Source organism: Meriones unguiculatus, chromosome 17 (genome assembly GCF_030254825.1).
Source record: "Meriones unguiculatus strain TT.TT164.6M chromosome 17, Bangor_MerUng_6.1, whole genome shotgun sequence".
NCBI classification, from domain to species: Eukaryota; Metazoa; Chordata; class Mammalia; order Rodentia; family Muridae; genus Meriones; species Meriones unguiculatus.
In genome coordinates this window covers 16394496-16407521 of record NC_083364.1, presented here as the reverse complement: position 1 = coordinate 16407521, position 13026 = coordinate 16394496, and the positions used below count along the sequence as shown (strand labels likewise).

General features: G+C 57.4%; 1 protein-coding gene across 1 annotated transcript; it reads left to right on the top strand.

Moving 5' to 3' along the window:
* The first annotated feature begins 5585 nt into the window (after positions 1-5585).
* On the top strand, positions 5586-12942 carry Rnf126 (ring finger protein 126). The gene is made up of 9 exons (XM_021641872.2): positions 5586-5758; positions 9863-9921; positions 10026-10089; positions 10258-10502; positions 10961-11029; positions 11095-11164; positions 11504-11597; positions 11679-11794; positions 12487-12942. Exons 1-9 carry the CDS (start codon positions 5684-5686, stop codon positions 12634-12636), a joined length of 942 nt encoding a protein of 313 aa, XP_021497547.1. The 5' UTR covers positions 5586-5683; the 3' UTR covers positions 12637-12942.
* The last annotated feature ends 84 nt before the right edge of the window (positions 12943-13026 follow it).

Here is a 13026-nt window from a genome sequence, read left to right as displayed (position 1 = left end):
CCACAGTTGTCCAGTGCCAGTGAGGGAGGATGGCCTGACCCTGATCCCTGGCCGTCGCCTGAGGATGCTCCTAGGTTGGGCAGGGCACAGGACCCTGTGTTCTCACCAAGAGCCTGCAGGAGGGAGTGGAGGGGGTGGACAGCGCTGACCTTGGCCGAGGCCTGACCCCTCATGCTGTACTGCTGTGGCCTGGGCCTGGTGAATCAAAAGGCCATTGTGTTGTTGGCATGGGTTCAAGTCCCCTCTCTGTCCTGCTCCCACGGGCTGGGAACCCATGAGTTCCTTAGGGACACCCTTGGCACCTGTCCCCAACTCAGCCTTCTCTCTCCTGCTGCCCACTTCCTACCGCACAGCCCTGAGAGTCAGGAGTTATGGGCTCACACCCCTGATGTCTGCTCAACTTCCCAGGCTTCCCTCTTCCCCAGACCCAGGAGCTCAGAGGAAATGACAGGCCATTAGCCCTGACAGCTACAAGTGCCTGGAGCATGAAGCCAGCCTCGAGGCTAACAGAGAGGTCAGATCTGGCTGAGAAGAGATTTGTACGTGTACATGTTTCTGTGCATGAGGCCAGAGGCCAGGGGCCCACACCCGATTGCTCTCCACCTTCCATTTTGAAATGGGGTCTCTCAGTGACTCTAGACTGGCTGGCCAGCAAGCCCCAGCGAACCTCCCGTGTCCACAGCCCTAGCACTGGATTAGAGCCACAACACCCAGCCTTTTCCATGGGTGCCAAGCGCTCTGCGGCTCAGCCTCCTCTCCGGCTGTCACCTCTTGATATAAAGTCTTGCTCTGTAGCTCCAGCTGGTCTGAGACTCAACACCACTCTGCTACAACGAGGTACAAAGAAAGGATCTGTTCAGGCACCTGGAGGCTGACATAGGAGTGTTTAAGTGGAACAGATTGGACAATGGCCTCTAGTTATCCAGGTCCCTAACCCAGAGCCTGGGAATCTGTCCCTTTCTCTAGTTATAAGAGACTGTCAAGTTAAGGACCTTCAAAGCCTTAGGTGTGATGGTATGCATGCATCTATCTCAGGCTGAGGCAGGAGGATGACAAGTTAGCCTGGTCTGCATTGGAAGACCCTGACTCAAAAAACAGGGCCAGTCAGGTGTGGTGGCACATACCTTTAATCTCTGTGAGTTCAAGGCCAACCTGGTCTACATAAAATTATGGCCAGCCATAATTACGTAGTGAGACCATCTCAAAACACACACACACACACACACACACACACACACACGGTCATATACAGCTCAGATGTGAGAGTGGCAGGAAGCTCTGGGTTCCATCCCTGCACACCTGTTATACCAGCCTTCAGGAAGTAGAAACAGGGAACTCAGGAGTTCACCATCAGCCTCCCTCAGATGTTTGAGTTCAAGGTCAGGCTGGGCTACAGGAGACCTGCTCTCACATTTTCCATTTCAGTCTGGGCTTGGCCTTTCTCTCATAGGCTGGAAGGGCTGAGCACACAGCGACAGGTTGCTCCTGGCAATGGACTGAGAACGCCATCCAGGCAAGACTCAGAGCCAGTAGGGGCCGAAGTCCTGAGTTCAGCCGTGCCTGAACTCCTTCTCCAGAAGTTGAAGTTTCTGCAGCATTTCCAAAGAATTGTTTTGCATTTTATTCAAATGGAGTCTTAAGGGCACAGAGCAGTGGGTTCTTAGGATTCTAGGGAGCTGTGGTGTGCTCACTTCTGCTCAGGATGTGGGTTGTGGCTCTCCACACTCTGGAAATGAGAACATAAGGCCTTCCCCCTCCAGGGAGGAAGGAGAAGTGAGACTCACAACCAAGGCCCAGCCTGAGGACTCCACAGTGTCTCTCCCTAACGTAAATCAACACCACCCGTGGCTCCTATAGCCATAGGGCAAAGTCCAAGTTTACCCAGCTAAGTTTCAGGCCCTTCTTGTTTGCATCTTCATGTAGGTCCCTTCCCATAGCAGCTTTCTCCTGCCCTATAAGGAACCCACTCTTAAAACAGAAACAGGTCTACTTTAAATTATCCATATGTCTATCTCTGTGTTTGGGTATGCACATGCAGGTGCGTATCCCCACAGAGGCCAGAAGATGGCACTATCGCTCTTGAAATTGTGAGCCACTTGATGTGAGTGCTAGGACCTGAATACAGGTCCTCTGCAAAATCTGTGTGTATTGTTAAGCAGTGAGCCATCTCTCCAACTCAAGGGATCCAATTTTTTAAGGCAATCAGGCAGCCATGTCTATTACAGAAAGCAGGTCCTGTCCTCAGGGACAAAGGCGAGTCCTTATTAATTAAAATGGACCACAGCATCATCAGTCATCCTTGTTAGTCATTGGGCAGCATGACCATGTGGCCCAGACCTGGCCAAAGACAGGATGGATGGCTCCTAAGGGATGATGGAATGCCCAGCCTGCAGTCTCCGGACTGGGCCTGGTAAAAGCACAAGTGTGGCCTTCTGCTTCGCTGCACTGACAACCTACAGACTTTATTTTCCATTTTATTCCCTGACAGCTCTGGGGACAAATCTCAGAGTCCTGCTGAACTGAAACTGAGCCTGTGTGAGTTTTAGAGTAATTTTTACTACATTTACGTGTGTATGTATATACAAGGGCGTTGTATATACATATGTTAAAGTATGCCTGTGGAGATCAGAGAACAATTTGCAGGAGTTGGATCTCTCTTTTTGCCAAAAGGGTTCTCAGGCCATCAGGTTGACAACACAACCCACAGAACCATCTTACAGGCCTCAGTTTTGGCAAATTTTGGTTTTCTAGCACTCAGGACTGAGCCCCTGTAATGCATGCACTCTGTCCCTGGCCACATCCCAGATTCACTGGGGGATTTTAGGCAGGGGCTCCACTCCTAAGCAATGGTCCCCCATCCTCACTGGGGTTCCTAGGCTCTGTGTAGACTCTGGGCCACACCCTCCACTCTTTGCTTTGATTTTGACACAGGGTTTCACTGAATTACCCAGACTGCCTGTGAACAGTCTATTTTGGCTGTCTTCTGTAGCTGGGATGACTTGTCCCCCTAATAAAGTAACTAAACTGGAACTTCCAGAGGTCCTGTAGAAGGTGGTGGCCTGCTTGACGCAGAAACCATCAGGCGGGGTGCTGAGCAGCTGGGCTCAGTGAGCAGAGACTGAGGCAGAGGCTAGGGAGAGCTGGATGGGAAATCAGAGCTGCTGTGCCAGGTGCGGCTTCTCTCAGCGAACCCTTAGTCCTTCCTGGACCGGGACACACAGGTAAGACACACTTGAGGAGGAAATGTCCCTCTGCTAATGACTGCTGAGGAAGCTAGAGCTTGCCTCTTGGTCTGAGGGAGGAGGCTCCTGAGGGTCACAGGCTCTGCTCTGCACCATAGAACTATGGAAGTCTTCCTCCAGCAGGCATCAAGGCCAGACCCTGTGTGTCTTGTTGACCAGGGGAACTGGACCCTGGGCTTCAGATTGCACCCACCTGCCACCTGGTTAAAGTAGAGCCCTGCAGGCCCCACCACTTCAGGGCTGCTGGGTCCCTGTGCCTCATCACTTCATCCACTCCCAGTGCAGGATTGGATGTGGCAAGCAGCAAGGTGCAGGGGCCTGAGGTTCCCAGGAGGCAAGCTCTGACATGGTTCAGAGAGAGGGTAAGCAGTTTGCCCCAAACCACACAGCAATGACCGATGGGAGGTCATCCCATGGCCACTGGTAAATAGCTTTTATTCGTTGCCCTGAGCTGCCTTGTGGAGGGATCTCCAATGAATACTGCTGTGTTTAAATGACCCTGGGACTGCTTTACGTGCATTGGTGGCTTTTTGTTTTGTTTTGCTTGCATGAATGTCTGTGTGAGAGTCCAGATTCACCTGGAATTGGAGTTACAGACAGCTGTGAGCTGCCATGTCGGTGCTGGGATTTGAACCTCAGTCTTCTATAAGAGCTGACAGTGCTCTTAACTACTGAGCCATCTCTCCAACCCAGCCCCCAGCTTTGAAGTCTCTGCAGAACCATCTGACTTGGCTGTCGAGAACTCTAGGTCTCATTGATGGGGGCAATGTGCCCTCTAGTGGTCAACGCTGGGATGAATGGGAATGAGGACAGAAAGATATCCTAGGGAATTTTTTCTTTCAGGAAACCCAACTCAGAGCAACTATCTTTCCTCAAAACTCTGGGTTTGCACCCTCCTCACCCCCAGGAACCCATTCTTAGATCACTAGAAACATCCAGGTCAGCTCCATTCTCTCCCCCAGCCTCATGGGACTGAAGTTTATCTGTGCATTTCATAGATGCTCCATGAATGCTGAGTGAATAAGTAAATAAACACAGGAACTAACCTCAGGAACACATTCTGGGCCTAGCCTAGATGACGCAGGCCTCATTAACTCCTCAAGGGTCACATGGGCTGTCTCCAGGCTGGAGGATCCTCCTTCCACCGGATAATGGATCCCTTCTTCATCCTTATCGCCACCGTTTGTGGGAAGCCTGACGTGTATCCTCCAGACATAATTCTCCCTTCTGCCAGGCGCTGTCTTTACAGTTCATCGGGTGCACATAAGGGTATGGAGGAGGGCTGTGGAGAACGCCGAGACGGCGACACCGCAGCTGAGACCTAAACACGAGAAAGACAGCTGCACAGGAATCCGGAGAGCCATGCACTGGAGAGGCACAGACAGTGCAAGCAAATATCCACGGGCAAGCTTGCCTGGCGGGCCAGCTGAGGGGAAGGACGACGGGAAATGAAGGCTTGGCAGGTGGAAGAGGAGGACCCCCTTAGGGCCCGCCCCTCGGCCTCCTCCAGGGATCCCAGGGATCGCTCTAACAAAGCCGACCAAAGCTCGCCCTTCGAGCTCCTCTGCTTCGCGATGTACCCGGCTTGCCGAGGTCTCTACATCCAATCCCGGTTGCCGAAAAAACTCAGCCCCGCCAACTACGGCCCGGCTCCCGAGGGAGTCCTCTGACTTCAGGCTCGCCCATCCTAGTTGCCAAGGAGACGGCCCCGCAATCTTAAAGCTCCGCCTTCGGGCTTCACGCCAAGCTCCTCGGCTCTTCCCCGGATTGGTCCTGTTTCTGATGCTCGTCGCTAAGGAAACCCGGCCCCGCTCCGCGCAGGCTCAGTTGCTTACAGGCTATACCCTACCCCAGGGTACCAAAGAGGCAGCGTGGCCCTGCGAAGGAGCCGGCTCTCGGTGTCTGCGGCTTCTTCGAGGCCCCGCCCCGTCAGGTTACCAAGAAGAATCACCTCCCCTCCTCGCCCCTCCACTCGCCAGTCCCCCATCTTTCACTTCTCCAAGCCTGGCTTCACCTCCGAAAGTCGTTGCCAAGGAGACCCGGCATCGCGCCGTCCTTGAATTTCCGCAATCTTCAAGCATGACTCCGCCCTCGACCCGCTCGCCGAGGCCTCTAGGCCCCGCCCACAGCAGATAGTCCCCGCCCCCAAGATGCTCTCCAGTTTTGACCCCACCTCCGTCCCGGTTACCAGGGCCTCGAGGCATGCTAGACGCGGGTCTCCGGCTTCCGGCCGCACCTATTTTGTCCTAGTGCGGCCACCGTTCCGCACGAGACGGGCCCCGCGGTGCGTTGCCCGCGTTCCTCCGCGAGCCCCTCGCCTGACGTGCGTGCCGTGCGTGCCATGCGTGAGCGTGCGCGGGCGCGTCGGCCGGCGAGGGAGCAGCAAACGGCCGGCGGCAGGCGCCGCGCGGGGGGCGGGCGGCGCGGAGGCGGCGGTGGCCATGGCCGAGGCGTCGCCGCAGCCCGGACGGTACTTTTGCCACTGCTGCTCGGTGGAGATCGTGCCGCGCCTGCCGGTGAGATCCGGACGGGAGGGCGGCGGGGCTGTGCGCGCGGGGCTGACTAGAGGGGAGGTTGAGAGCCGGCGGGGCGCGAGCAGCGTGGCGGGCAGGTCCGGGGACCCGGGGCGGTGGCGAGTCACCCCGGGGGACGCAGTGTTGTTCCGACCCGGTGGTGATCGAAAGCCGAGCTCCGCTCCGGGGACGGCCGCCGAGCGCGTGGCCAGGGCGCGGGGGCGCGCAGCGCGGCCTCGAGCGCCGCCCCGGGCCTCGCAGCTGCGCCCGGAGGAGCTGCGAATCTGACGGCGAGCTTGAGGGTCTGGGGCGGTCGCACCAGCGCCCACCTGGCTGTTAGAGTCCTTGTGTCACTGCTTCGGTGCGGCTTTGACCAGCTGCAGCCTCCGGGTCCCACCTGGGTGGCCCCAAGCCTCCTGCTTCTTCCCGGTAGATTTGGGCATGGGTACCCCGAAGACCCTGCCTGGGTGTCCTCCAGCCTCCTGCATCTTATCCAGTTCAAGGTGGTTTGGGCAGCTGCATCCTGAAAACTTGTTGAGAATGATTTTGACGAGTTCTGTGTCTGCTTGCCCCCAGACCTCTCATTTTCTCAGATCGGTTTGGCCAACCCCATGGCTGGTGGGTAGCTTAGGTCCCTAGGCCAGCACCTTCCCGCCTCCCAGGCATCTCTCCTTTCATACCCAGGTTTGAGGCTCACTCTTGGGAAGGTTCATCCCCCTCTATTTGCAACCTGCCATCGCTTTCCCAGGCCAAGCATGGAGCCTGGGCTGTTTTTCTAGGAAAGGAAGTCTGGGTGGGTTCTTGAAGAAGTGGTACCTGATCTGGTGTGAGCCATATTGTCTTTGCAGAGAAGGTGGGGTAGTGTCAGGACCACTCAGAGGTTGTTGGGGTGAAGGGTGGGCGGTGAGAGCTGGGGTAGTTCCACTGGCCTCTCTGCACACTACCCTCTGGATGATAACACTGTGACATTCTTCAGGGTGGTTAACTCCAAGAATTCAGTTTGGCCAGGTTTGGTGGCACACACCTTTAACCCCAGCAGAGGCAGGTGAATGAATCTCTTGAGTTCCAGGCCAGTGTGGTCTACCTAGTGAGTTCCAGGACAGCCAGGGATACACAGAGACCCTGTCTCAGAAAAAAGCAAACAAACAGGCAGCTTAGAGAGAGAGTGGAATCTGGGGTGACATATAAACCTGGGAGGTGGGAAACTCCCTGATGGTTATTTCTGCTTCTCTGTTTCTTGTGCTTCAGCCCTGTCTTTCCAGAGCTGCCTTGATCCTCCCTGTCCTTAATATCAGGGATGAACCTGGACTGGGCACTGTGCAGCCCCCTGCACATCGTTGTGAGCTCTGGAACTCTCCTCTGCTGGGAGATGGCCTGACCCAGGTGTACACTTAGTTGTTGGTTTTACTTACTGGGACCAGCACAGCACCAGGTTCTGGCCCTGTGGCCTTGAACAAGGAGGACCCTGACCTCTGACTGCCATTGTGCCTGGCAAGGGCCTTCCTGTAAGCCCCGGTGACCCAGCATGGTCTTTGTTCTTACAGGGTTATAGGTCAGCTGGGGAGTGACAAGTGTTTAGACAGCAACATGAGTGGTTTGTATTTTTTTGTTTTTCAAGACAGGGTTTCTCTGTGTAGCCTTGGTTGTCCTGGAACTCACTCTGTAGACCATGCTGGCCTTGAACTCACAGAGATCCATCCACCTGCCTCTATCTCCTGAGTGCTGGAATTAAAGGTGTACAACACCACTGCCCAGCCAGAATGTGTGTTTTTGTATAAGCAGCCAGTATGCTAAAGGGAGCTGGGCCACGTCTGTAGGTTTGGTGGACTTAGCATGGTCTGCGTTCCAGGATAGGCCACCCTGTATACACTTAGAGTGACAGCTGCCACTCAGGTGTCTGAGTTGGTCGCTAGACACCCACTTCCATTGGTGGCATCTTCACAGGCCCCGGGTTGACCTATCACTGCTCTGGTCTAGGCCAGACAGGCCTCAGCACAGGGCCACTTCTCGGCTGTGGCTCTGAGCCAGGCATTTGGTGTCATCACCTGTCCCGTGTGCTGCCCGTCCCAGAAAAGTGAGCAGCGCCTCAGGTCTCAGTAACAAAATGGTTCTCAGCCTTCCTATGCTGCGGCCCTTTAACACAGCTCCTCACGTTGTGGGGACCCACGACCATGAAATTATTCTGTTGCTATTTCATGACAGTGATTTTGCTGCTGTTGTGAGTCGAGGTGTAAATATCTGATGTGCAGATTATCTGATGTGGGACCCCTGTGAAAGGGTTGTCCAACCCCCAGAGGGGTTGTGACCCACGGGTTGAGAACCACTGTTGTGGTAGGTAGCTTGTGTCAGGGCCTGTGCTGCCAGAGCTTCAGGGTGTCGGGAAGACATCTTGGCCAGGAACAAGTCAGCAGGAAACGGGAGTTGGCTGGAGCCAAAGGCTATGGGCACTGCGAGCCTAGACTTGATCCTCTGCAGGGTGTGTTGGTGGAGGCCATGTGATGTACAGGTGTGGACGTGGAGTGCACGGGCAGGCACCTGCAGGCTGCCTCCTCATTTTACCTGCGTACTGCCTCCTGGATCAAGAGAAGCAGATAAGGGGCGCCAGTGCCTGCGGCTTGTGTGGACACAGCGCCTGGCTTGGGATCAAGCATGAGGATATCTGGTCTGGGTCCCGGACAGAGCCACTCCTACAGACAGGGTCCCAGGCATGGTAGAGGGGTTCAGCCTTCCTGGTAGGAGAGCAGAGGGCAAGGTCCTGTGTGGGCCCGTGAGGCAGGTGGTGGGTGGCTTCATCTTCTGGGGATGTGGGACACACATCTACCCATGGGCAGGGAGCTGGGTCTATGGGTCCCCAGGCTTCATGCCCATCACCTCCAGAGGCTGCTGCAGGCCAGGGGAAGGCCAGTGACACTGACAAAGGTCCTTAGGATTCAGTCCTCTCTGGCTCACTTCAGCCCCCTGCCTTCCCCATAAGCACTCAGAATGGTCATTCGGTGCATGTTACAAGGGTCACCTGAGTTTTGGGCATACCGTGTCCTGTTGCAGTCTACACTTTCAGGTCTCTATGGTGGTGTGGGGATCGGGGTCTTTTAAGGGCCAGATGCCATTGGAACCATCAAGACAGCTGCCACCAGGAGCAGAGTAACCAGGACCAGGCAAGGTAGAATGGCCTCTGCTTGGTGACCCTTGGCATCAGCTGCTGCGAGGGGTGAGCAGGAACCTACCTGACAGACATTTGGCAGTAGATCTGAGCTGACCCTAGTCGTGCCCTGGGCTGCAGCCGGTGAGGGATGGCTGGATGTAGAGGTTGAGGCAGGGAGCGTGCCAGGCCATGTGTGTGCTGCTGTTGTACTATGCCGACATGAGTGAGACTGGTCTGGCTTTGGTCCCACCTGTAGTAGACCCCAGCTCTGGTGAGGCCTGCTCTGGGCCTTCTGGCTGTCTCAGGCCAACCGAGTCACGCTGGCGTTGCCCTGGTGACTAATGGCGTGCCCCTTCACATGTTCATGGTAGTGCGTTCAGCTGTGGGGGTGTGTCTACAGGGGTGGCGAGCAGGCCTCACATGGCAGATTGCCAAATGGGCCACCCTCCCTAGAGCGGGGCAGATCAGGGCCTGGGCCATGTGAAGCCCAGTGGTCAGGCCTGGCCTGTGGCCTTTGCTGCCTGCCTGCCCCACCGCCTTGACTCCCGACAGCTGTGGCCTCATGGGAAGCATGCTATGGGGCTTCCTGTGTGTAGTAGTGTCCTCAGAGGTGACTCATCTCTGAGGCCGTGGGCTCTGGCCCCAGATGTACAAATGTGGCTTCCAGTTGGTCTCAGGAAGGCGTTGCCAGGTTTTCCGACTTTTCCTGCTGTTCCTACATGGGTCACCAGCTGTCTGTCCCACCAATGTGTGTCTGAAGAAGGGACCGCAGGTCCTGTCCTTGTGGGTGCACAGTAGGTCTCATCTTTGCTGGGAGGGGTGGCACCGGAGGAAGCCAGGCTTGGGGAGACCCAGCAGGTGCTGGAGTTGCTGAGGCTGGGGGGGGGAGGCCCTTGCTGTCCCCGCTGCCCTGTGTGCCTCCGGGCCTGGGTGGACAGTCGTCCTGACCCCTGCCTCTCCCGCAGGATTACATCTGCCCAAGGTGTGAGTCTGGCTTCATTGAGGAGCTTCCAGAAGACGCCAGGTAGTGATCAGGGCTGGGGGCTGCTGGGACCTTGGTGTTCCCTGTCCTGAGCACCTAGGAAGGGCTGCAGCTGCAGCTGACAGGCTCGCTCTCTCTCTCCCCAGGAACACGGAAAATGGCTCTGCCCCCTCCACAGCCCCCACCGACCAGAACCGGCAGCCATTTGAGGTGAGTCAGGGTCCCTGGTCCCAGGCCCTTCCCTGTCCTTCAGGTTGGCACATCCCTGTCCCACACTTGGTGCTCTTCCTTGCCCTGACGGTTGTCCCCCATGTGTGGGATTGTTAAAGGACTCTGCCTTCGCTGTCTGTGACATGGCTCACTGCGTCCTCTCCACAGAGTGTGGACCAGCACCTGTTCACGCTGCCGCAGGGGTACAGCCAGTTTGCATTCGGCATCTTCGACGATAGCTTTGAGATTCCCACTTTCCCTCCTGGGGCGCAGGCCGATGATGGCAGAGACCCTGAGAGCCGACGAGAGAGAGAACACCAGTCTCGGCATCGGTATGGGGCCCGGCAGCCCCGGGCCCGCCTCACAGCCCGGCGGGCCACTGGCCGGCATGAAGGCGTCCCCACGCTGGAAGGGTGAGTGGGCTGGGGTAGCTGCTGAGGGCCTCACTACCACAGTGGAGACACACAGACTCCGCTGACCGAGTCTCCACGCTCCCTCAAGAGACTCAACCTGTCTGCCCATGGGAGCCACTGGCCACCTCTCTCTTTAAACAAAACTCGAAGAACCTGGGTCGCCCACAGGAGCTGAGTGCTACACGCCAACCCCCTATGGAAGTGGAATAGGATGAGGGCCACACCCTTGGGGCCATGCCCGTGGCCTCCGGCTGCCGGGAGCCCCTGTGAAATAGTTTGCACCAGTGACTCCCTCCCATTGGGTAGGAGGGTGTGTGGGTGCTGGAGGCAGACCACTGCCAGTTCAAGGCTAGCTTGAGCTGCTTAGTGAACCGGAGGCTAACCGGGGCTGCAGAGCCAGCCTCTGTCTTGGGAGGTGCTGGCCACTTCAGGCCCCTGTGACACCACCTCTCCCACAGGATCATCCAGCAGCTCGTGAATGGCATCATCTCCCCCGCCGCTGTACCTAGCCTGGGCCTTGGTCCCTGGTGAGTAGGGGACGGGTGCCCGGCCCCTCCCACCCTGCGCCCCCTGACCCGGCCTCTCCCCCCAGGGGCGTCCTGCACTCGAACCCAATGGACTACGCCTGGGGGGCCAACGGCCTGGACGCCATCATCACGCAGGTACATCTGGCCGCTCAGTGTTGTTGGGGGCCCAAGAGGCCAGCCTAGTGAGGCAGATGGGGTGTGGGCTCTGCAGCACCCAAGACCCCTGCGTCCTGCTCTGCTGTCAGGCAGCTCAGTGGCCGGTTGGTCTCCTCCTCCCCTCATCCCTTACTGCTGCCCTGGGGTGCCCAGTAGCCCCTGCCAGCACTGTCCGCCTCGGGTGGCCCTGAGGGTTAATGGGCCTGGTGTCTTGCTGGTCTGCACCCATGCGGAGCCGGGCAGGTGGAGCTACTCAGCCCCCACCACCCCACTGAGAACGACGCCCTCCTCAGGCCACTGCTGCTTCTTGTCTTCCAGCTCCTCAATCAGTTTGAGAACACGGGCCCCCCACCTGCGGACAAGGAGAAGATCCAGGCCCTTCCCACGGTCCCCGTCACAGAGGAGCACGTGGGTATGCTGGGCTGCGGTCGGCGGGCAGAGCCTGGGGCTGCCGCTGCGGTGGCGTGCTGTCACTGACCCGCTCCCTCTGCAGGCTCGGGGCTGGAGTGCCCGGTGTGCAAAGATGACTACGCGCTGGGTGAGAGCGTGCGGCAGTTGCCCTGCAACCACCTGTTCCACGACAGCTGCATTGTGCCCTGGCTAGAGCAGGTGACTGCCCACACTGAGCTGGCCCTGCCCAGCCCAGACCTCCTGCTTGCATTCTACGCTTTCCACCCTCTGCCTGGCTGGCACACGCTTAGACCCAGACACAACTCCGACCTTACCCTGACCTGCTTGCCTGCCAGTCAGAAACCCTGTGCTCACACAGGCCGTGCTGGCGCACACCTTGACTCCCAGCACTTGGGAGGCAGAGGCAGGAGGGGCTCTGCGAGTTCGAGGCCAGCCTGGTCTACAGAGCGGGTTCTGACAGTAGCCATAACTGATTTGACCAAACCATTCTTCCTGTTAACTCTGAGCTTGCCTTTACGATGCCTGTCTCCAGCTATGGCGACTCCGGTCTGGACCCTAAGGTTGGCCCTCATTCTAGTGGCTTTCCTCTGCTCCTGATCTGGGTCAGTGTGTGTTAGTGGTGGTGTAAGCACGGGTCCTGCTTGCTGGTGTGCTTGCCCGCCACCCTGAGCGGCTGCCATACAGCCACCTCACCCGAACCCTGACTTGCTCAGACTCTGATTTTCACTGTCATCATGACTGACTTTAAGCGCTGACCCTAAGCCAGGCCAGTCATGACCTTGATTTTAACCTAGGTCCTGACCCTTGCTTGAGATGCTCTGACTAAGAATCTAATTGTGAGCTTGGCCCTAATCCTGACCCCAGTCTAACTCCTCCTTTCTCCTCTCAAGCATGACAGCTGCCCAGTCTGCCGCAAGAGCCTCACTGGACAGAACACGGCCACCAATCCCCCAGGCCTGACCGGGGTGGGTTTCTCCTCATCCTCCTCATCCTCCTCGTCCAGCTCGCCCAGCAACGAGAACGCCACAAGCAACTCCTGAGTCCCACCTGGCCATCCCCCCGGGGCTCGGTCATCCCACACACCCTCGGTGCCCCAGCACCACCATGGCCGTGGACTAGAGGTGCTGCCCCATGGCGGCCGGCAGCACCTGGCAGGCCCCAGGCTGCGGTAGGCTCGGACTTGGCCATGGTCGCTCCTGTTTGGAGGTGCGCACGTGGGCCCCATGTCCCCAGCAGGCGCCTTCAGTCCGTCTTTAACCTCACCCTCCAAATGTTCAACGGCAGAAGGGTTTTTATGATTTTAAATTATTACTGCTTTGAAATAAATGGACGTTTGAGCCACGCGAGACCATGCATGATCTGTGGAGTCAGCAGAACTGTCGCCAGGCCCTGCCTGCCACATGCCCTGGGAGGCCGGGCCCAGCACCCAG